This window comes from Eleginops maclovinus, chromosome 4 (genome assembly GCF_036324505.1).
Source record: "Eleginops maclovinus isolate JMC-PN-2008 ecotype Puerto Natales chromosome 4, JC_Emac_rtc_rv5, whole genome shotgun sequence".
NCBI classification, from domain to species: Eukaryota; Metazoa; Chordata; class Actinopteri; order Perciformes; family Eleginopidae; genus Eleginops; species Eleginops maclovinus.
This window is the reverse complement of record NC_086352.1, coordinates 26,132,868-26,157,670: the sequence shown is the minus strand read 5'-3', so window position 1 is coordinate 26,157,670 and position 24,803 is coordinate 26,132,868. Positions and strand designations below refer to the sequence as shown.

General features: G+C 38.0%; 1 protein-coding gene across 2 annotated transcripts in view; it reads left to right on the top strand.

Moving 5' to 3' along the window:
* apip (APAF1 interacting protein) overlaps nt 1–11,806 on the top strand; it is a 162,660-nt gene extending 150,854 nt beyond the window's left edge. Inside the window, exons 2-10 of one of the 2 annotated variants that reach the window (XM_063882349.1) lie at nt 2,800–2,847; nt 5,651–5,719; nt 7,448–7,548; nt 8,771–8,819; nt 8,894–9,011; nt 9,708–9,843; nt 10,988–11,155; nt 11,323–11,464; nt 11,547–11,806. In XM_063882349.1, the coding sequence (XP_063738419.1) occupies nt 5,654–5,719; nt 7,448–7,548; nt 8,771–8,819; nt 8,894–9,011; nt 9,708–9,843; nt 10,988–11,155; nt 11,323–11,422 (738 nt within the window). In that variant the 5' untranslated portion in view covers nt 2,800–2,847; nt 5,651–5,653 and the 3' untranslated portion in view covers nt 11,423–11,464; nt 11,547–11,806. Of the gene's footprint in view, nt 1–2,716; nt 2,848–5,650; nt 5,720–7,447; nt 7,549–8,770; nt 8,820–8,893; nt 9,012–9,707; nt 9,844–10,987; nt 11,156–11,322; nt 11,465–11,546 lie in introns of those variants that run through there. The other variant, XM_063882348.1, reaches the window with a different exon arrangement.
* The last annotated feature ends 12,997 nt before the right edge of the window (nt 11,807–24,803 follow it).

Here is a 24,803-nt window from a genome sequence, read left to right as displayed (position 1 = left end):
TCGCGTGATAACCACGGATAATTAATACATTTCTGTGCCAAATTCAACAGTTGTCTAGAAAAATGTAAGGAAGAAAAAAAATATACATATAGAACAATTCATCGAAGGCCTCACAATGATAGTAGTAGTATTAAAGATTTTGGGCTTGTTTCAACTTATTTTCTACAACCCTGTTTGTGTTTTTGCCATCATTGCTGTTGGAGAATTGAATGTCCCTGGAACCATACTCTAAGGAGTCCTGTGATGAGGGAAAGCCCCTTACTGACATCTGCTAGCCTAAAGATTGGCCAGAAATTATAACTTTCACGGAGTTCTCACGGTAACTGTTACCCATAAGCAAAAGACTTGGATTCTTTTCAACTGAAAACAAAGCCCAGCTTTTAGGAGGAGTGGCAGTAGAAATCATCCCAGATAGAGATCTTTCTTACCAACAGATAGCATGTTCAGACTAGATGCAGGAATGCTCGTGAAATTGGCATCTCTAAATTATTTGCTTGGAAAACTATCAAATGTTTTTGTTTTGCAGAGGAAGTACATATTTGTATGACCACCAACACATAGCTTGAATATGTATTTCATTTCTGTATGGGCTCGACATCAAGGTGGATTTAGTACACCTAACAAAATAACCTGTACGTATGTTTTTTGACTGTACAGTAAATCTATGTTATTTCCCCAAATGTCTGCTGAACTTTATATAAATATATTAAGAGCTACTCAAACTTTGAATCAATATCCTTGTATTCCATACTCAACCATTATTTGCTTTATTGATGTTTATGTAACTTGTGATTTGAAAGGAACAAAATACAGTGTGATGTTGGTTTGAAAGATGGTTTAATAAGTCAGTTAGACAGTGGTGGATAGTAACAAAGTACATTTACTCAAGTAACATGCTTGAGTACAATTTTGAGGTACTTGTACTTAACCTTATTATTTTCAGTCTATGCTATGTTATACTATATTGAGTAAAAAGTAACTCAAAATAGCTCTACATTTACAAGTAGTGAAAAAAACACATGAATGAGCATAATAGTAACCGAGTAACTCAATACATGATTCTGAAATAGCCATTAAGCATAAGGAGTCATTTTACTTTTGGTACTTTAAGTATATTTTGATGCTAATATGTTGTACTTTTACTGAAGCAAGATTTTAAATGTAGAACTTTTACTTGTAACAAAGTACTTTTAAAATGTAGTATTGCTACTTTTAATTAAGTAAAAAATCGACTTGCTTATTACACCACTGCAGTTAGATATGATATGATGTCAGTGAACAGAGATGAGGCAGATTTAAAAAACAATATGATTTTGTCTTATTTATAATTATTAATAAACTAAATTATCAGTAAACATTTGGCAAGGGGTCATTTTTTAAAATAGTTGAAAAAATCCTAAAACAGCAAGCAATAAAACAGAGCAGTGGAGTTGTTTGAGTCATAACACAGGCTGGGACATATCTTGTTGAGTGTTAAACAATAAATATGCAATGGAGGGGATCCAAAGAAAACCCTTTGATGTGTACTGAGTAATTTCTTATGAAGAGAAGAGATAAAGGCCTCGATATGATTTATTGTCACTGCACACAGTAATAACCACTTTGATTAAATGCAGTTTAGCATCCAACAAGTTGGTACAAACAATGGCAAATTGCATATTTAATGATGATAAAAAAAAATCTAGAATAAACAATAAACCTGTGAGGTACTCTTGTAATAAACCGTTACTATACACACACTTAAAAGTAGGCCTGATAGGCTAGTCAACAATTTAGCAAGGGATGCAATGGTGGAAAGTACCTGTTTACAATTTAGGCTACTAGATAAAGTCAAGGTAGCCTATCTACTTGATGATCTATCATGTAATCCTACATAGGCTATATGGTAGCCTAACCCACCTAATTTAAGTGAAAAACATGGTAATTACAAAAGGTTTATGATTTATAAGGTGTTGTTGGCCTTGTAGTTACTTTTCGGATTGAATGTTTACATACAACTGTTAATTATAGCTGGAATAATATTAGATTTCTTATTAAAATGTACAACTCAACCATAGGTGGGAGAAGGACTCAGATCTGGTACTTAATTATAAGTATAAGTACCAGAGAATATAATGTTGCAAGTAAAAGTACTGCATTCAAAAGTTTACTCAAGTTGAAATTAAAAAGTATTATGATCAATATATACTAAAAGTACCAAAAGTAAAAGTACTTATTATGCAGATTGGTCCATTTCAGAATAATATTATAGGTTGTGGTTAGAATTGTTAATGCATTAATGTGTTTATCAAAGCTGGTAAATGTGCAGCTAGTTTTAATGACTTTGTACTGCAGGGTAGACTGTGAATTTACTCCAGGTGGAACTAAAGTCTGATTAAAGTGTTGATTATTTAATATTATTAATCAAAATCTGCAAAGTAACTAAAGGTGTAAAATACATGTAGTGGAGTAAAAGTACACGATTGACATCTGAATTGTAATGGAGTAAAAAAGTAACATAAAATGGAAACACTTAAGTAAAGTACAATTATCTCAAAATTGTACTAGTAAATGTACGGTTGCTTCTCACCTCTGAACTCAATCACAACATTTAATTAGTCCCGCTGCTTACCAAATAATAAAATAACTATAGCAAAACTAAAATGGACAATCTTCCGTGATGATTTTAATAATTAAAATTCCCTCTATTTTGTTGCCAGTAATAATAGCCTAAAACGTTTGAGACAACAGAAAGATTTGGCGAGTCAGTGTATGTCGCACATTGATGACGCAGTGCTAGCTGGGAGCTACGTTAGCTGTTTGGCATCATATATTTGATCCGCAGACTGATTTTCCAAGATAAGAAAGGTAAGAAGTTATGTTGTGTATGCACATTTAACTACTCTTTCGAATAGAGGTCAAACTATGGTAGTTGTGCCGCAACACAATGAGTTTGCAAGCTAAAGGAACCTGTATTAAAGTTATTTTTTTCATTCAACAGTGTAAAGTATTTAAATACTCTCAATGTATTCCACATATGTATATATTTCACATCCTCAAATCTGTATTGTTGATATTGTAAATATTCTTCTCTCTTTTTCACTATTTTATTTATCTTTTGCACCATGTATGTTGAGTTGTTGGAGGAGCACGCGACATAAGATTTTCATTGCCAACATATACGCTGTATCTGCTGTGCATATGACAAATAAAACCTTGAAACCTTGAAACCTTGAAAGTTAGTCTAGCTAAAGCTGCAGCCTGGTTAGCCACAGCTGTAAGGATGCAACAACGCACACATAATTTACCATGTATTGTGTAATCTTAAATGCGTTAACAACATAACCTTTTCATGCTACACAAACGACACATAATTAACGTTAATGAGCGCTATACAGCGTTTAGCTAAGCCATATGTAACACTTTTTGAGGAGGCAAAAGACTTCGAACTTAGTGAGTAACGTTTGGTGACAAGAGTAACGTAACTATGTTCCCTAAACATCATACTCGCCTTGTGTTTCCCTTCAGTAAAATACACAAGCTATACGTTATCAGTGAATTGCGTTAGTTTATTTTACGAAACACTGCCAGGGTAACGCCTACGTTACAATACATCATGCTCACTGGTTGTTAACGCTTACATTTGTGCCCTATTATTTTTAATAATACAAAGGAATTTTCTCATTGTGCCTGTTTGTGGAACTTAATGGAATATATGATCTAAGATGCAAGTTTTTTATTAAACCAACAATTTGAAAAATAAGCCCATTAAGCCTGTTTAAAAGGAAATTACCCATTGTGTATTTGTTTGTTGCAATGCATAGTTGCGTAATTCAGTCTGTAGGAGTTGTGATTCAGTTGTGAATTCCTGAATATTTTTCTTAAGAGAAATTGGTAATTTATCAGTAAAAGGAAAAGATAAACAAACGACAAATTGTATCAAGTTTTCTAAATTTGATCTATAAAAATGATTTAAGTTGTACGTTTTTTATTCTGACTAACCAAAATAACCTAGTGAAAACGAGAGCCACTAAGCAAAACATAGGGTCTTTTTATTGCATCAAAATCGGCATACTCTGCTCATATGACTCAGCATTGCTCATCTAAGTTTGTGTGGGGACATATTTTCAGATAACCTATAGTTGAATTTAAAGCAGAAAAAAGACCTCATTATACAACAATCTTCAAAATGTTATTACCAAGAAGTAAAAGCTGTGCTCCCTCAATGTTATTTTGTGTAATAATTGCAAACGTTGCTGTATAATTGAGCAAGCTGCCGAATAACTATTATTTTAACTAAAGGAATCAGCTTATTATTTTCTCAACTTGTAGTTCAGTCTGTAGGATGTCAGTAAATAGTAAAAAAAAAAATGCCAGTCTCAATAACCCAAAACCCAAAACTGACAATTCAAAATCGTTCAGATGAAATATTTCAAATTCCTGAAGAAAACAAATGAATGCAATGAAATAAAAAATAGGCTTAATATGGGAGGTTGGCGTTGGTCACAGTTTGGAATGAGAGAAAACAGGACAGAGTAACACTGCGAATATCGCTCATATTATTTTTTTCTTTTGAAGACTTAAGTTAAGGTGGCAGGCGTGCGTTGCTTAGGCGGCATAAGCTGTAAAGTGCTGCGGGAAACCCTGATGAAATTCCTGTGTAATAATTGAATGAAAAACATAAATGATTTGTGTTTTTATCTTGTTTCTTTTGTGACATCAATTTTCTATTTCACATCAAATTCAAATCATAACACAAAACAAAATTAGAAGAATATTTTGTATTATGTTCTTACCTTAGATACCAAATAATTAAATAACTTGAAGGTATAAAAAGATACTTGTACATATTAGGTCTCGTCTAACAGCTTTATTCTTATTTAACACTTTGCTGTGGTTTTAGATAGAAAAGTGAGGGTTGATAACAGTTGTAACATTATGCACTGTGTAATCACTTCATTCATTAGTTTGACATTTACTTAAGGATTGATTTTAAGGTCTTAACATTTTATTATTATTATTATTATTATTATTATTATTATTATTATTATTATTATTATTATTATTATTATTATAATTATCATTACTAGCTTTGAGTCATCTAGTAACAATCACATTGGCTTCTCCTCCTTCAAACCAGTTAGTGTTGTTAGATTCTTTGGGCTAACAGAATCTAACTGTCATTAATTAGCTGTCAGCAGTTACTCAGCCACGAGGATCCCTTAAGGTGTTTGTTTGTTTGTACCGCAGTCTGCAGCACAACTGGTTCATTAAACCACCAAAAATCTAATCAAATCTGCCTCACCAAAAAAGGGAAATTGTGTTAAGTAACAAACTATACCCGACTGACACACCACCAACTTTATACTTTAATGCAGAAGAATTGCAGGAAAATTGGCTAACTGTTCCTTAAATACATGATCTCTGTCAATTTAAAAATAAAAGGAAAAACAACCTTACATGTCCTTGCTAAAGGGCAATATATATTTTTACAAAAAAATACACAAAATGAAAGACTAATGACTGCTTATTCAACTAAGCTGTGGGAGGTAAAGGAATGAGAAGAATTAAGTGAGAGCCGTAAATCACTTTTCTTTTATTCTTCCTGTATTATCTCATCTGTATTTGATTACCACCGGGAATTAATCATGCTGTCAATATTTTCTCACAGGAGATGTCGTCTTTGTGTGGCACCAGCAACAGTTGTCAAGATGTAGGTCAACAGCTAGCTGAGAAACAGGTACGCACAACACATAAACACATCAAAAGATGTTGTGCAAACACAAATGAACTTACATGACATACGTCACACAGTTAGACATTTTAACTCAGTTCCCAGTAGCAGTAATCACGTATGTATCGTCAACACGGGATAAGGTAAGATTAGAATGAACTTTATGTACAAATCCAAATAACTGCTAAAACCTTGATTGGTGCAGAGTTCAGCAAGGTGGCAGCTGAGGGGAGCTGCTCCTGAGCCTGCTGATCCTGCATCGGAGGGTCCTGTAGCGCCTCCCAGACAGATCAGGGGCAATACTTTACCGTGAGGCAGCCACTGAAGATACTCTTGGTTTGTGCGGCTGTAGAAATCCAAAAGAATCTGAGGAGAAAGTCTCAAAACACAGTGCACTGACACATTTAAATTATGGCTGCTGTTATTGTATATGTTTGTTATTTCCCAACAAAAATCAGCAATGTGTTATTCTGTCTCTCAATTTTTCTGACTTCAATTCCCTGTTTCAGGCACATACTGTAGTTTGAAGCCTGTTAGTAAGTGGTGTTAGTTAGGGAATATTTTAAACTGTGGATTACCGTTTTTCTTGATTGCTAAAACATGCTTATTATTGAGACTGGGATCCAGTCATCTTCATTATCACCTTCTGAGCACAGCTGAAGCCCTCTCTTGCTAATGTGTTTACCCTTTTTCACACATTTTTCACACCATTTTTCAAAACAATTTGCACATCTCTTAGTAAAAACTAACTCTGTAGGATTATCTGTGAACAAAAGGAAAATAAATTCAATTGTTTTGCATAATGTAGGTTTGATGGAGCGTCTACCTGTTTGAAATGACACAACTCATAAATCAGCAATCAGTCCTTCAACATGCTTTTGCACTCAGTATTTAAGCTGTGCCATAATGAATGTCCCATTTAGTATAATCTAGACCTGCACACATGAATACCGCTCAATGAAAGTAGTATTTCAGCAGGGAGTGTAGAGTGCAGCGGCTTTTGTTATCTACCTCAAGTGATCTTAGAGAGAAGAATCAGTTTCATGCTGTGATGTGCTTGCTTGCTCCTTTTTTGGCACATCACTTCACCATTTAGTTTAATGTTTTGAGAGAGTTAGAGCATTCTGTAAACACTGTTTATCATGTTGGCCACTTTCAGTTTAGGGCTGTGTAAACTGTTCTGTTCTTCTGAACAGACAAAAATGTCTTTAAGCATGTTGGGTTAGTATACAGTGTGTGTTCGTGTTATATTAGGAACATGTCACAGACTACAACGGTGGGGCTATTGATGTTTTTATATTTTTGGGACTCCAATAGAGCTCTGTGTCACAGACAAATTATCCGACACTGGCCATAAAGACAATACTTTCTAGTTGGATCGATTGACTGGATTGTGTGTCTGATCTTTTTATGGGATAGTCCGCTGATAGTGCGATAGTCCGCTGATCTTCGGGTCAGGGGAGAGCAGGTTTGAGTCCCACTGCAGTCAGCATGTCGTTGTGTCCCTGGGCAAGACACTTCACCCCAAATTGCCCCTGTGAGGATTGCCCACAGTATTGAATGTATGCAAGTCCCTTTGGATAAAAACGCCTAACATGTAATGTATCAAAAGCACTTCGCTTTTACATTCAACCATGTGCATTTTAAGTATTGACTTTTACTCACTCTGACTCATCTAAAAGTTGTTCAACTCAAGCAGGGAAGACTTACTTGACAGTGTTGTGTCTGTTCCAGGAGAAGGAGCATCCTCGTCTTCTCATCCCCGAGTTATGCCGACTCTTCTACCAGCTGGGATGGGTGACGGGGACAGGCGGAGGCATCAGCCTGAGACGAGGGTTCGTTTCTGGTTTAATTTCTTGCAGAACATTGTGAAGGCTCAGACAATGACACACCTTCATTTAACCTGTTTGCTTATTTTGCCATGCCCGTTTAGTAGATGTCTTTTGTACATTTCCATGCTCACAAAGGTGCAACGTGGCTGATGTGAGGTCTGATACATCTGTTTTGACACTGTGTACTAATTCAGTCCAGGGTTTTGCCATAATGAAACAGAGTTCAAACTAAAGGCTTTGACAGGTTATTACAAACATCTTTGAACTGTGTTGTTTTGGATGGCAGCTATGCATAAAGCGCAACTCGTCAGCTCGTAGTTGTTTGACATGGGGAATGGCAGACATTTATTTAAGACAACAAGGGAAACTCCATAAGAAAACAAATTAGATTTATTGACTGCTGCTCATCTGCTCTGGTAGTTCAATATTGTTACTAAAATGATTCATGGGAGAATTTTCCTTCATATTTAACTACTTATTAAACCTTTTCAAGAATGTAAAAGTAGTTCTAAGCTCCACTGCAATGTGTCAGTTGTGCATAGTAATGAGGCCGCTTCTGTAAAGTTTATAAATGAGCGCCTCATACACTTTTTCTAATAACTAATCTGAATGGACAGAAGTGTAATTTCATACAAAGATTCTAATATGAGCATTTTTATGTTCTCAGTGCCGGTCTAAATTCTTAGTTTTGAAAGGTGTTTTAGTGTTCCTGTTGATGATTCAGAGCCTGAGGCGGCCTCTCCAAAAAAAAGAATCAATACGCATCTCCTTTATCTACTGTTTGTTGCTCGGTAAAGAAAAGTACATAGCTGCTTTTCTTCTCCTTTCTACGGGGAAACATAGGATATCAATATTTTAGCAAAAATAGAATCATGAAAGACTTCGAGATGATTAAAAACTTAAAAACATCTTCTCATGTGTTATGATCCAATCTGTATAGCGACACATTCTCTGACAATGACTCATTGTGTAATAAAGGATGACTCATCAGATAGTTACTGAAACAATATTGACATTGGAGCTAACGTGTGGTTTTAGCGGAAGAGTTTCAGACCCTTGTGTAACATTTTCCTAAACGCACAGTTTACAGTGAGTTGTGTGCAGCACAAGGCCATGAAAGTCCATTATGTTATGACAAACTAAAGCAGTTTCAATATCTACTTTATTCTCCTGGCCTTCAGCTTGCTATTTATACATAACATAATGATTGTTGTATAACCCACAGAGAGCAGATCTACGTCGCACCATCAGGCGTCCAGAAAGAGAGACTACAGGTATAACCACTGCGGGAAATAATGTCTTACCAAGTACAAATATAAATAATAAGAGTGGTGATTTTTTCTGTCAGCCCGAAGACATGTTTGTGTGTGACATGGGAGAGAGGGACATCAGCTGTCCACCTGCCTGGAAGAATTTAAGGAAGAGCCAGTGTACACCGCTTTTTATGAATGCCTATATAATGAGAGGTGAGTCAATAATACATTCATACCATACTTACCTCTGTAACCGACTGTGATATAATTCATTAGAACCTGAATAACACCTTTCGTTTTTTTATTAATTTAATGATCTACTCATGCCAATCATGTATTAAAGCACATGTACAAAACATAGACACATCACATCACAATGTTTCCTCTTGACCGCTTAATAAATATGCAACAAATGGATGCATGTTTCTGAGTGTTGTGATCCTGTTCAAGTTACACCAGTACAGTGTTTTGTCATTACAAATAGCCACGAAACAAAAATTGTAAAACCCATAAGACTCCAGATATTTCCCTTCTGATCTTGTTTCTTCTTAACTAAAAACACACTTGACTTTATTAACATGGGTTACATATTTATCTTTGAGTAATCTCTTATTTTTTATCTCATAGTTGTTTAATAAAGGCATTGTTACAGGACAACATGTTCATGAAACCCCCCCCCCCCCCCCTCTCAACTGGAACACCGGGTCAAAGTGTGATATTTAAAACTACAAACGCAATTAAAACCAAAAAAGGAATTTCAAAGCATAGTGCACATGTTTTTGTGATCATCCTCTGTGGGTGAGGAAAAAATGTGTCTTTTTCTTTGTAAAAAAATGTTATTTTAGAAAGGCCATACCCGTATGCAATACTCAACATTCAAAAATCAGCTTTTCCTTTGCTAAAATACAGGGGCACAGGCAGTAATACACACCCACTCCAAGGCTGCTGTCATGGCAACACTGCTGTATCCCGGCAAAGAGTTCAGGATAACACACCAGGAGATGATCAAGGGGATTCGTAAGGGCACCTCAGGCACCAACTATCGGTATGTAATCAAGCAGAAGGATTATTGAAGTCCAAAGAGTTTCGAAGCATCCCTGTTTCTCAGTCAAGTGGGTTTGTTAAGTCTTCCTTGTGACGGTATCTTGTGGAAGTCATAGCTGTAAACTTGTCAAAACAGTCAACGGTAAGGAGTGTAAAAATACATGATATACAGGTAGGATGCAAGTCCAAATGTCTGTAAGGTTGACGCAAGCATCCATAAAGCTATGTTCAGCTCTGGAGACCACTGCATCATTATCAGTTTCTCTGGTTTTACTATTTATTTGAGTAACATTCAACAAAACAAGTAACACTTTTTATTATATTCTATAAACTACTGACAACATTTCTCTGGAATGGCTGCCATACATGTGGAGATAAAGATTTAATAAAAATGTGCAGTGGAAGCTGTATATGCAATACTAAATCTAAAAACTGGTAAATGTGGATGGCATTTCAAAATGTTCAATAACTGTGGTCCATGCTCTTGCACGTTAAGTACCATGATGTCAGAAACTTTAATGAGATTTCATCCACGGTGAGACTGTAAAGAGGGACATTTCAATACACAGAGCTGAGCTTGTGGAGACACCCTCTCTCTGACACCACTACCAAAGAATCAAGCTTCCTTCTCAGGAAAAAGCCAACTTAATATATAATCTCGTTGATAAAGTGGAGTAACCAGTAGCCCGAGTACACTGCAACAAGGAAGATGGCCTTTTTGTATAATTACAATGATCTCCCGCTGGATGTCAGAAACTTGACTAGATCCTGGCGTGCCGGTGACTCTTTTTCTATGTCCAGATCCAACAGAGCAAACGACTCTGGCATGAAAAAGGAGGAGGTGTGGCATATGATACACACATTAAAGGAGCTGACAGGATTGCTTTTTATTGGAGTTGTAGCTTCAACGAGTAATGTGACTCATAAAATTGATTTATTGATAAACCAGTTTCACTACCGAGCGGGATTTATTGTATCACTTTGATTTGATTGCCCCCAAATAAGAGTGGCTGTACGACCAACAGCGGTGTCAGTCTATGAGAACAGGCAGCTCTAACTGACAGTACTCTGATAACAAAAGTTATGGCCTCAGAAAGTTATCAGCCTGGGTGTAATTTGTCATTTTATACCCTGCATATACACAGGTATGATGACAGCCTGGTCGTGCCTATTGTTGAAAATACAGCAGAGGAAAAAGACCTAAAAGACCGGATGGCCCGGGCAATGGAGGAATACCCCGACTCGTGTGCCGTCCTCGTCCGCCGACACGGCGTCTATGTCTGGGGCGAGTCGTGGGAAAAAGCTAAGACCATGTGAGCATTTCCTCCCACCACGATTAACTTCTTTGGTCTGGTGTATGACTTAGAATATATAGTAGTAAAGTATTTGTTTTGAGGTCAAGTGTAACAGAAAAACTGATTTAATTTCTTTACACTGTATTTTTCTCTTCAAACACTCCAAATACTGCTGCATTTCGTAGGTGTGAGTGCTACGACTACCTGTTCGACATTGCCGTCCAGATGAAGCAGTGTGGACTGGACCCTTGTGCCCTCCCGACAGAAGAAAAGGGAATAATTTGAGATTCACTGGCACTTTTTAAAGGAGACATTTTTTGAAGAAAGGTTAGTAGCGTTCAATCAGGAGAGTTTATTGTAATCATTTGCCTTTCACGCCAGCCTGCTTCAAATTTGATTGTAATGGCAGATCCAGGAGTGAAGGAGATTGAACGCCTGTGATCCAGAAGCACCCGGAGGTACGCTGAAAAGCACTATGGGACAACTCTTGAATGAGCAGCGGGCAAATAAAGGTCTTCAGGTTCAAATGATTTCCTTTTCAAGTTTGACTGCACTGGAATCATGGGCCTGGTTCATGTCAGGCCAGAATACACAGTATTGTGCCTCTCAAATGATCTATGATGGTGATTAAATGCCTTTGTTTGAAGTAATAAAAACTAATGGGATGTAGATTTGTGAGCCTAAATTATTTTTATTTTTATTATTTTTTCCTACCATCTTCTGCATATTGGATACGGATCGCAGTGGCAGTCCAGACTACCTGCTCTCCTGGACATTTTATTTCCAGCTTTAAACAATCTGATTAAATAAAAAGTTTAACCAACGTTCCATTTTTGAAAAACTATGTATTTCTCATGCTCTTATTTTAAATGCAATGCAAACAGGAAAAAGACCTACTGTTTTGTTGAAGCAACAACTCCAATCTTAATTGATTTTGTCATAAAAAATGTACACACACATAAAAATGTTGTGATCTGGTTAATCACCTCAGCGAAAATAACCCAGTGTTGTGTAACATGGACATGGTGGGCACATCAGCGAGTGCATTTGTTGCAGGGACCTTACAATGCCAGTAGATCCGAAACCAGCATGCCCCCAGTCCGCATACGGTTTGCTCATGAAAGCCAGAGATGTTGTTTTGTTAACAAGCTCCCTCTGCTGACACCATCTCTTGCTCCCACCACTGCACTCCCTCAAAACACGGTGCTGTGAAATATGCTGCAGGCTTATTTGAATTGAAAAAACAAAACAAGAAATACACCAAAAACAAAAAAAATATCTTTCTGTACTGCGCTCACTCTGCCCAGATTCACCACTTTCTGATTAATGAGGAATTCTAGTAAAACCTTTAATGAAAGCCTGTAAAACAAACATGAAAAGCTCACATTTCATTGTACTCCCTCTTGAACATATAAAAGTGATATTTTAGTTTTTCTTTAATTGCTGTTTTTGTCTGAGGAATCATTTGAACACCGCTGACAAATTATTGTGTTTAAGAGATACTGAAACTTCTCCTAAATTACTCAGCCCTGCTACAGCTTGATCAACTGTGTGCATTCCAATATTCATGGCATAATGCATTTATATTAATATGTACTACGCATCGGCCAGCAAGGTTCAGCAATAAATATATTAATATGCAAAGGGAAACCAAACAAGACAAAGAATAATCCTTCTTAACCAAAAGTACAGACTGTTTATCAGCAGCATTTAGCGAGGAAAATACACTTGTATTGCAGAAAATACCCAATTTGAGATTGAGGCTAAATCACACCTATTGTCGTGTAGTTTAACCATTGGGTTATGTTCCAATACCATACAATCCAGTGTCAGCCAATCGGTTTGCTACTGCATCTCTGCGAGTGGGACCCAGGTACCCCTCAAAAACACGCCGGATTGCTATCCTGACTCCTAAACGGTGGAACGAGCTACCCACTGACATAGACACAGCAGAAACTCTGCATATCTTCCGTTGCAAACTGAAAACGCATCTGTTTCGATTGTATCTTGGTAATTAAATTATTGCTTAAAAATAATTGTAAGAGTTAGCTTAGTCCTTGTAATAAATTCCCCAGCACTCACTATGGTAGGACTTGCTTGAAGTGAATATATCTGCACTTTCCTTGTTGTTCCGAGTTTGATTCTCTTTGTGATTTCCACTTATTGTAAGTCGCTTTGGATAAAAGTGTCAGCCTAATGTAATGTAACGTAATGTTATGTTGGCATTTTGGTACTGTTCCAGGAAAATTGACATGACATGATTGGGGTCTAAAATAAATACAGAAATTAAACAACATGAAGTCCCTAACATATTTGATCGTTATGCCAATTCCCAACAATATACTGTGGGTCACATTTATTATTGTTTGCAAATATCCTCTGCAAGATCGGATATAAAGGTAAAGGTAGTTGGATAATTGGTCTTTATTGTTTCTAAAGGGAAATACATTTAGCTCCATGTCTTCTTATAATTATGTCAATATACTGTGTGCGCCTGCATGGGGAATGTTAGCACAGTGTGTCATTGTTAAGTAGCCAATGGCAGAGAGGTTGAAGCTGTTTGTTTTGATAAAGGGGCAGCATATCATATCGCCAGAGGGCAGGGTCTGTAAGCAGGTGCTGAGGTTATGAGGTGAGTCCACAGTGATTTATCTTGTGATTTCCACCATCCTCTGCTCATAGAGATGCTGCAGGGTTGAGCACGGCTCCCCACATAGCTATGCCCCAGGGTGATCACCCTCCACAACTTGGCCTTGTTAGTCTCTGAGAGCCCATCCCCCATACCAAGCCACAAAGAATTGGCAAGGTGGCTCTATTTAGTGCACATGGAAAAGCTGCAGAGGATGGAGGCTACGTCAAGGTACTGTAGTCTCTGTAGGAGATTAAGCCACTGCTGGCCCGTTCTTCTTTACATGCTTTGTGTGTTTTAGTTGAAGGTCAGCCCATTCTTGATCGTGGTCAGAAATTGTATAAATGTACAGTATTTGAGTGGATGTATTATACTGTAATAAATAAAAAAAGCACCGCAAATGTTATTGCAAAGAAATGGATTGTCAGACCGCAAGCATACAAAGAATGCATGATGGTGGATAACAATAAATGTGCACTGCCACAGTACAAGTAACCATGGCCTTGTCCACAACAATTCAACGAGCAAAACACAATTCAATTTCAATATGCTGATTAGCTTAGCAAATTCACCAGCTAAATAATCATCTTCCTCGAAAAGCATATTGGTATCAACTTCTATTTCTGGCACGGATATTAGCCACTCCTGTTTGTAGTGATTGTTGAATTTTCTTCTTCATATGTTTGCATTTCTGTTTGAACCTCTTCAAAATACTCTTATCTCATTGTCATACAAATGGAAATGCTAAACAGTATGTTGCCTGGATGGAGAAGAAGTCACATCACTGTTTTTGATCCTCTTCGCGTGCAACACTACAGCCATTAGCAGTCTTTTCTGCAACACATTATCAGTCGCTGCGCAGGGCATCTCATAATAAGCATTGCAGAAAATGTTATTTTCCCCCGGCCTTTTCAATCAATTGAGGGATGTATAACTGCTCAAGTGCTGTAGTGGCGCCTCTCAACCCATAAATTATGTTCAAGTTGTATTAACGTGTTTGGCACCCATGTCTCAGGAGAAAAAGGAACACTCATTGCTGCACCATATTTTTTATAATATTGATTAAAGTGTAAATGTGTTTATGATTTTTAGCTTCAGTAAAAGCCTTGTGACAGGCTAAATGGTGAGATAAATTAATATTATTGACGCTCAGACACAAGTACTCTAAGCCTATGTGTGTCAGCTACTAAGGCAGCCGTCTCACATCCACACAAAAAAAAAAAAAAAAAACACTTAAAGGCCTCTAATGTATCTCAGGGTCAACTTTTAAAAGATCACTTTAGCATTTTACCACCAGTTTCATAAATGCTTATTTTTTGGCATTTCAACTCCATTTGTTTGTTTGACAAGACAGTGTCAAAATATGGAAAGAGAAGAGCCAACAAGGTAAAACTGTGCATTGGAAATGCAAAACAAAGCAGTTGCATAGTAATGTGTGTTCCTTAGCCCATTGAGATATCAACATTTATGAAGTCAATTTTTTCACTTGCCAATTTCTTCCCCCACTACGACTGGGCTCTGTATTCTTTGATATTTTTCCCCAAGTAAACAATATTGCATTTTCCACAATTAGGACCTTGAGTATGAAAAATAATAAAGCTTTGTATTTTCAATTGTGAGCCTTGTTGTTATGAGGGAGCGAGGGGGAACAACCACATACTGTATGTGGGATTGACCAACACACGCCAATCAAGCCTACACACTTTTTCAAATAGCTGCCTTCATAATTGTTTTTAACTTTATTTTAAGTGTAAGGGTGAATAGTGAAATCAATAGCTGAAACCTTACTTCTTTTTGAAAAGAAAAACACTTTTTTCCGAGTCACTTCTTCATGATCTGTTATCATCACCCAATTTGAATCTGATTTGATTGGCCCATTGGATTGAGTAGTATATTATCAATGGGCCAATCAAAACACTTGTTACAATTGGCTAATGAAATGGCTTGATCTAATCCGCTGTTGAAATTAAATGTTACAATCGGCCAATCAATAAGCCTGTTACGATTGGCCAAGCATTTGACGCGATCCAATTGGCAAATCAAAAGAATTCCTTACAAAGTGCCAATAAAATCACTTACTTCGTTCAATACGCCATTCAAATGTCTTGTGACAACGGGCCAATCAAATGATGAATCAATTGAAATTCGCCAAGCCGCTTTTTCACCACACCCATGCAAAACCCATCATTTTAACTATAACCATGTCACTGACACTTGTCATCTCTATCATGTTTAAAACATTGAGAAACATGCCACAACCAGCAACCATATGATTCAATCTAAGAGTCTGTAGCTGATGTGTGTTGTAGCTTTATAAACAGAAGGGTTCTAGACACAGTGTTTGCTGCTACATATTTTTAGTTACAGTTTAACAAAAACAAATGGTCTACTTTTGCTTATTCCCTCTGCATGCAGTAATGGTTAGATGTTTTCCAAATTCCAATGTGTATCAGCCTTCTCAGCAAACGTATCAGACTGGCAGCAGCACTTAGCTCTGGGCCCCCTTCTTCCCTTAATCCTTTCACCCCGGCCGCACTTTGTTTTCTTGCCTGCCCCGACTTTGCTGATAGAGATGTTGAAAAACGTCAATCCACTTCTTTAGAAACCCCCTGTTTGCAACCAGTAAACAAATATTTTTGTCTAAACTGTCGATGCTGTTTCAAGTCAGCGGTCAAAAACAACCCAGAGTGCCTATGCTGGTCTTTTTTAAACTGCATGAATATCACATAATAGTTCCTGAAGAACACTTTAAAGGGCATATTTTATTCTTAAAGTCGAGTCAAGTCTTCATAAATCCATGCTTTCTGATGTACAATTTGTGTTCAGAACAAAGAACTACTACAGCCTTCTGTTTTTATTTATAAGGAAAATCGGACTCTGCAGTAGTGAGTGTGCCAAATATTCCCCCCCTAGAAAATGAAAAACTGACTTCCAGTAAAAAAAGAAAAGATGAGTATTTGTTCTTAAGGTGTTTAGTCATGTTTAATAATAGTAATAATAATAATACATTTTATTTGAAGGCGCCTTTCTCGGCACTCAAGGACACCGTAAATTATACAAACACAAAGACAATAAAAGGAATCAACACTGCAAATAAAAACATTAAAAAAACAATTGACGGTGTAGATTATATGGCTCTATGCAAATCTTAGTTTTGTATTTGGTCGGCTCCCCACCTAGCCAATTAGTGGCCAGATATGTAGGAGCCATATGTTAAGATGTATAGAATCTGATATATTATATATACAGGATATATGATCCGGTGGTGGTGGCAAAGTCCATAGGGAATTGGCCTGGATACCGGAAGGACCAGGTGCTACCGAGGTGTCCCTGAGCAGGGCACCGTTCCCTTGGGCGCCGTACAATTATGGCAGCCCACTGCTCCTAACACCAGGATGGGTCAAATGCAGAATGTAAATTTCCCCTCTGTGGGACAATTAAAGTTATATTCTCCGGATATAGAGCCCCGGGAAAAATTAAGAGACCACTCCAAATTATGCTTCAATTTTTATCTCTACATGTATGGCAGTCATTCCCGTGTCAATTGAATTCCAACTCAGAGAAAATTGTCAGCAGTTTATAGAATACAATGAAAAATAATAATAATAATTTAACTCAAAGACATACCTATATACTGTATAACAAAATAAGAGAAATTGATAATTCTGAAGTGGTCTCTTGTTTTTTTCCGCGGCTGTATATTTGAATATTGTATTTCTTTGTTATTATTATCATTATTATATAATTTACTTAAACCAGCTCCGGTATAAATTGACGTCATAGCTGTTGATAATCAGAATGAAGCAGTCACGGAGAAAAATAGTTTTTGACCTTTGAAAATATGTGTTTCTGTAAACACAGAATAAAGTAAACAGTCAATCAAACTTACCCGATTTCTGTTGGAATCAAGCTCATTCCTACATGTGAATATTCAGATCGTACATTTTTGGATTAGACAGAACTATACTTGTTAAGATATGTTCTTTTGACCCAAGTGTTGTACTGACCACAGCTACATCTCAAGCAGGGCTAATAAATAAATATAATATGTTCAATACATGCATAATCCAGTACATTTATTGCAATATGGTGCATAATCCTGCAGATAGATCTGCTCTGGGGGTCAAACTATAATGACTAATTGTGATCTCAAAGTCATAATTAACTTAAACTTCTGAGCGCAAGGGTCCCATTAGGACTTGTTTTATTTTTAGTTGATATGTGTTGTTGTACATTAAATGATAGATGATGTTTGAGAATTAACCTAACATTAACAATTAATGATCATATTCATCTATAATGTGATTCTACAAAGCAGTGTCTGCTTCATCATTATTTAGAGCGGTTTCTTTGCAGTCTTAGATCCTGAATGAAATGTATTGCCTGTTCTGAATTTTGCAGTCTCAACATAATTCATGACTGTAGGTCGTCCAGGGCCTGGTTTTCACTTGGAAATTAGGATTTAGAGAAATTATTATCAATCAATGATAAGTCTGGTTCATAATTTGTGCCACAAATCCTCCCTCTCCTTACCGCTCCAGTATGCTCACTGTCTCCAGGTTTAATCTTAAATAGAATAGAAGAGCTATCATGCGTGTGATTAAAATAAAAGGCAGATATATCTACACATACATTTGCACATAAAAGGTAACATTAATTCAGAATGTGTATTGATGATCTTTTTTTGCCCAATCCATTCGTTTGAGGATCTGTTCAGAGCCCTTGGGGGGGAGGCCTCTGCTTGGGGGAAAAGCAAAGCTAGAGTCAAAGCTGCGTTCTCAAAGCCAAAGTTATAATGAACTCCACGTGTTTGAAGTCAAACATGCGGGCATCTCCTCAAAGACCGCTTAAGTCAAAAATGAAATGCTACTGTATGAGTGCAGTCGACGTTAATAAAGAATTCATGAATACGTAGGTGTTTCTCATTGATCAACATAACAGATTTAATGGAGCTTTTTTCCAGCCATCTGTATAGTATAACTTTTTAAAGGCAACCCTGTTATGCTACGTTATTGACAGGTATTTCACATTCAGTTGCACAGTACAACTGATAATAATTTCCTACAGTTATATTTTGTGTAACCACTTCTGGAGGGAACTTTGGGATTTTAGCTTTTGCAGACCATTGACATGCACAAAAACCTCTATAACAGGAAAGGGAAGACCCCAAAAACATATTAGGGCCCCTTTAAACCGATATAATGTACCACTGACTGTTGCTCTACAATATTTAATATGCTAGAGTAATCCATACATTGTATATAACCAAAGCATAATGTTTTAAGTCTCCATTATCTATTTTACAATTGGTTGGCTTGCCAGTTAAAATATCACAGTGTGCTTTACACTCTGCATGCATGATTTCTCAAAACCTATTATTGTAGATTGCGTGGCAGATTGCCATGAAATCGCTGAGAACATTTAGGACTCCCAAAAAAACCTCTTTTGAGTATAATGACACATGCCGTTTTCTCTAGATTAAACAAAGTGAACTATTGGCAAGCTCACTTTTGTACATAAAAAAAAGTAAAATACACAAAAAAGTAAAATAATTACACAAATAACTCTCACTGAATGTTCAACAAGAAAAATGTTTTACTAACAGCAATCATTACCAGCCACGTTACAGGGACTTATGTTCTGTTATTACATGCAGCTACATTAAAGCCTGGGTTAAATTAGTTGGTGTTAAATTTTAGGATGACAGGTCAATCCACTGTAAATCACTATATCAAGAGCCCCTATTGGCAACGTTATGATGTTGAATTGTCCTTGAAAGCGTTGAGGCACAGAAACATGTCTAACCTGACAAAGATTAAATGGATAATTATGATCATAAATTTATGTAATGCATCCTTTCACGTCCTTGATGTCGGAATCAAGTGTCGTCAGGTCTGCAGTCTGCTTTTATGTCTATAAGTAGCCCTAATGATATTTTAAATATCATTTATTTAAAATATGAAACATAAAAATGTGGAGTATTTTATTAGTCCAGCGGAAGAGTTATATGATAAGTATAAAAACCTGAATTACTAACACTAAACTGCAAATACAGCCTTATAGTTTATGTTTTGGTTATATTATATACACTTCATACTCTCAACCAAGGGAAATTAATTTACTATGAAGAATAAATCAGAGAGATCAAAGACAGGGCCAACCATTCAAGAACAAACATGATTGAGCGCAGCAATGACCCTACAATAACATATGAAGCTCAATATAAAACAGCTCATACTATGTCTTCAAAATGAGAGACAAGAGAAGATAGGACTCCTCTTCAGTCGGGAAATCTCCGGCTCTCATCAACAATGCTAATTAGGTACGAAAATTAAAAAAGAAAAGCACAAGCATAATGAAATTCTTATCAAAAATGCAAGTTAAAATGATACATGTAACATAAATCAAATATAAATTAGATATATTATTATTAGAGTGTTATTTATTAACTGTAGCAGTGTGGTATATACCATGTAACCATTGCAAACCACAAGTTCTTTTATCATATTTTTACTGCATACAGCAAACTAAAGGACACTTTGTATTCTTGTCTGCAATCACATCTGAAACCACATCGGAAATGGAAGTCTCACTGATGTGCTAATAAGCATGCTGGATAAAGACACATAGCATAGCACAGTAAAGGACGCCATTATGCATCCTTCAACCACTTCTTGTCGGCTCTTATCAAAGCTTTCTATTTCAAACGTAGGGTCATGTCAGTTACTTTTACAACCTTTTTTTCTTATAAGAAAATGTGCTGTTTGGTGTTCATTAGTTGGCATTGGTTTGGAAGGTAAGAAATGATCAGGACTGAAATATAATGCAAGATAGCTTCGGCACATCTAAGGTTGTGTGACGGTTATGTGGGTGCGGATGTGAGGTACAGTATGTTCTTACTGTGTAATCAAATTATGCGGGTTGCAGTCGCAGGGTATCTGGGAGATGCAAGAAACACAATCATGATGTTTACATTTTCCGTTGTCCTTGTTTGGATGAATATTAGCCAAACAAATCACTGTTGCTAGTTTAAACAACAAGCAGACACAGGGTAACACAATCAGTCATGTTTCTTGCTCTTTGATGAATAGAAGTGCAATATTGACTCTGTTCTTAACTCTGTTTTCTTGTAGGCCTACTAGCTCTTTAGCTTCTATAGGTTCACCAACTGGTCGCCAATTGTGTTTGTATGCCCTTTGGTGCTGGTCAGTAAAGAGTGAGTTCATAATTGTCTCACAGATGGCAAAGTGGACCAAATACAACATTTTTTGGCCAAGAGGTTACATTTCTGAAAAAGCGTCCTCCTCCGGTTTGGTGAGCATGTGAGAGCGACGTAGTCTCCGTCTCCCGTAACTCAACTTTGCAAAAACCCGTATTTTTCTAATACCCTCAACGACCCAAGTACTTTACAAACTCAGTATAACATCGAGTCATCAGGAACAATGTCAAAAGCAACGAAACAGTCAAAGAAGAGCGAGAATGAAGCCCCGAGTGCCTGCGCTAACATATGCTTAACTAGCATCGAAGACCTGCTGGAAAAACATAGAGCTAGCATAGCGACGGATCTTAAAAACTCCCTCGCTGCACTGAAGTCAAGGCTGGAAAAGATGCAGACCACGGTGTCAGACCACGGACAACGTATCATCTCACTGGAAACCAGTGCCGAGTCAGATGATCAAGCGTATTCGTGCTCTGGAGGCGAGGTTGGTAAACGTTGGCCGATAGCAACAGCAAGCTACTAGCGAAGACGTCGGACCTGGAAAGCCGGAGCCGCAGAAATAATATCCGAATCATTGGCCTCCCAGAATCAATCGAGGGGCCCACACCCACCATGTTTTTCTCGAGACTGTTAGTTAAACTGCTCGGGGAGGAGATCTTAGAGTCCCCTCCCGAGCTTGACCGAGCGCACAGGGCGCTAACAGCCAAACCACAGCCGGGAGCGAGGCCGCGGCCGGTGATTATCCGACTGCATCGTTACCAGATTAAAGACCTAATCATACGAGAGGCCCGCAAAAGGAGAGGAAAGCTACAATATCAGGGAGACCTCGTCCAGATCTTCGAAGACTACGCTCCGGAGGTGGCCGAAGAACGCGCAAAATACCGGACGGTGATGGCAGAACTGTACAACCTCTCTCTCAGGCCCGCACTACTCTTCCCGGCTCGCATTCAGGTAACACTCAACGGCGGGACAAAGAGGAGGTTCTCCTCCCCAGAAGAGGCCGCGGCGTTCGGTTCAAGCTACAAACAGAGCTCGAGGCCTGACTAGCTTGAGCAGCTAGGCTAGGCATACACTACAGCAAAGTCACTTTTCTGCAGCAAACTGAGTGTATTTGCAAATTTAAATTTTTCGGTTTTACGGAACAACTAAATGTACAAGGGTATTTTGCTTTATCCTCTGTTTATTTCCTTAAAGCTGCAACTTTTATTTATTTTTTTATTTTTTTTTACATTGCTGATAACGTCGAGCATAACCAAGCGTAGACTTGGTTTGCCTTGTTCTGTTCTAAAATTTCACTCAATCAGTGCTCGAATTATGTTTTTGTCTTCAAGGGGGTCTCTCTATTTTATAAAAACAAGTTGGACTCCCCGCCCCCCCCCCCCATAACCTAACATGTCAATTAAATAGCCGCGAATAGGTGCGAATGGCGCTTTTGCGCACGGTAGACACAACTTACACACGTAACACACGCACAACACAACAGACAGATTTTTTGGGGTTTGTTTTACAGAAATCGGTTCCATTTAATTTAAACATATTATTGATTGTCCATATTTCATTCCAATATCGCAATACATACAAATACATAGATTAAACATATTCTTTTGAATTTCAGTTTAGCTAGACTGTGAACTTATGCATTATGTAGCCTATATTGGCTTTGTCAAACAACATAGAAGAAAGCGCAACTTCAACAGACATTCCCAGCACTTGTCAAATCATGTAACCCAATGAACGCATATATAGACAAAACACTCGCATCATGTAGGCCTAACAATTCAGTTCGATGCTCTGATCATGTTTGACCGTGTTGGGCTTTACGGAAATAGATTAAACATATTCTTTTGAATTTCAGTTTAGGGACAGGCTAGACTGTGAACTGTTATGCATTATGTAGCCTATGGCTTTGTCAAACAACATAGAAGAAAGCACAAGTTCAACAGCAAACATGACATTCTCAGGACTTGTCAAATAATGTAACCCAATGAACGCATATATAGACAAAACTCACCCATCATGTAACAATTCAGTTCGATGCTCTGATCATGTTTGTTGGGCTTTACGGAGACAAAAGAGACCAAACTGCCCTGCTCTCAGCTGGCTGGGGCCTGCGCCCAGGAATCCATGATGCTGATGTCCGGTGGCCACTCTTAATCCATGAGTGGACAAACGGCACGGGGTTGAATTTCTCAATAGGAGGTCCATTCAAGTCAATGAATAGCAGGGCAGTGAGGCTCGCTGCACGCAGTCCGTTCCTAGTTTTATCGTCTGTGTCATTGCAAGCCGAGAAACCCCTCTCACACTCCGCTGAGGTCGGGAGTATAGTGCGGCATGCGACGATAAGTTTCTTAAGAGTATTCCCCTGAGAACCTTGAAGCTTCCAATCTCGGAATTCCTCGATAGCCTCGGTAGAAGATTCACAGAGGAGTTTTGCGAATCTCCCCACTTCGCGCTCTCCAAATAGCATTAGGTCTGACCTCTCTGCAGGCCAAAAGTGCTGATCTAGAGGCTTGAGCATGGCAATAAGTTCACTGTCAGGAAGACGTGATCTGAGATTATCAAGGATGGACTGATAAAACTGGGGTTTATTAATCTTAGGCTGCGTTTCCCTAAGCACAACGCCTTTGAACCGACCACTTGCTATGCCTGCGCGAATCTTGGATTCCGTTTTACCGGCATCTTCTTTCATAGCAGACAGTATCTCGATGGTTTGATGGATTTGTCTGCTGCCATCCACCAGAGACGTGTCCCTTCTCTGTAGTCTCAATGAGAGCCCCTGCAGTTCACGAAGCACATCTTTCATCACTGCCAAATCGGAGAGGAAGCCAGTAGATGTCAGATGCTTGAGTAGGCCACCATACTTCGCCCTCTCCACACCGTTGCGCGAGGCATCTTCGCTGGCCATTGTAAAGTGCTGTGCCAAAACAGGAAAATCTTTCACCACAGCTTTAACTGTCCGGAAACTGCTTGCCACCCACCTGATTGTGAAGACTTTGCCTATTTTTAAAATCTGCATGTTTAGTTCCCTAGCAGCATTTTCAAGCTCCCGTGCGTTTTTGGTGGATTGGTGATACAGACTATGAAGCTTTGAAATAAAAATGTCAAAATGGTTGCACCCAGCCACAGCCTTCAAAGAATCATTAACAGCTAGTTCTAATCGGTGTGCCAGGCAATGTACATCCTGCAGTCGAGGGAAGTCTTGTTTAAGTCTTTCAATGAGTCCTGTATGCCTACCGGTAAGGACAGCGGCTCCGTCTGTGGCTATGCTGATGAAGTTCCTCTTAAGAAATTCTGCCTCTATCCCCACATTTTGAAGACTGTCTTTTAACGCATTGTAAAGAGATCCTGCATCTCCTTTTTCCAACTCAACAATGTCCAAAAACACGTTCTCTACGTCTCCATTACCTGTTACATCGCACCTCATGTAGATAATCATATAGGAGCGTCCATGCACAGTGCTTTCATCCAACGTTATGCTGATACGTGAGTCGAGTTTCAAGACATGGGAAACAAGTCTTCTTTTAATTTCATCTGCTATATGTTTCACAATAGCAGCACAGGAGTGATCGGAGCGGTGTGCAGGGCCCACTGTTGCACCATTAAGCTCATTAACTGTCATGATCGGCGTCATTTTGGTGTATGGCAATCTCTCTTTGGCTATAGTGTACGCCGCCCTAAATGAGCTTGATGTAACGTCGATGGCAGCCAAACTCAGCTCTACAACTTTGGTGGGCAGAACATCTTTTTGTTTTAATTCTGCTATCTCCACTGCTCTTTTATGAGCAAGGCTGTCCCGGTGCAGGTAAATCTTCTTACGT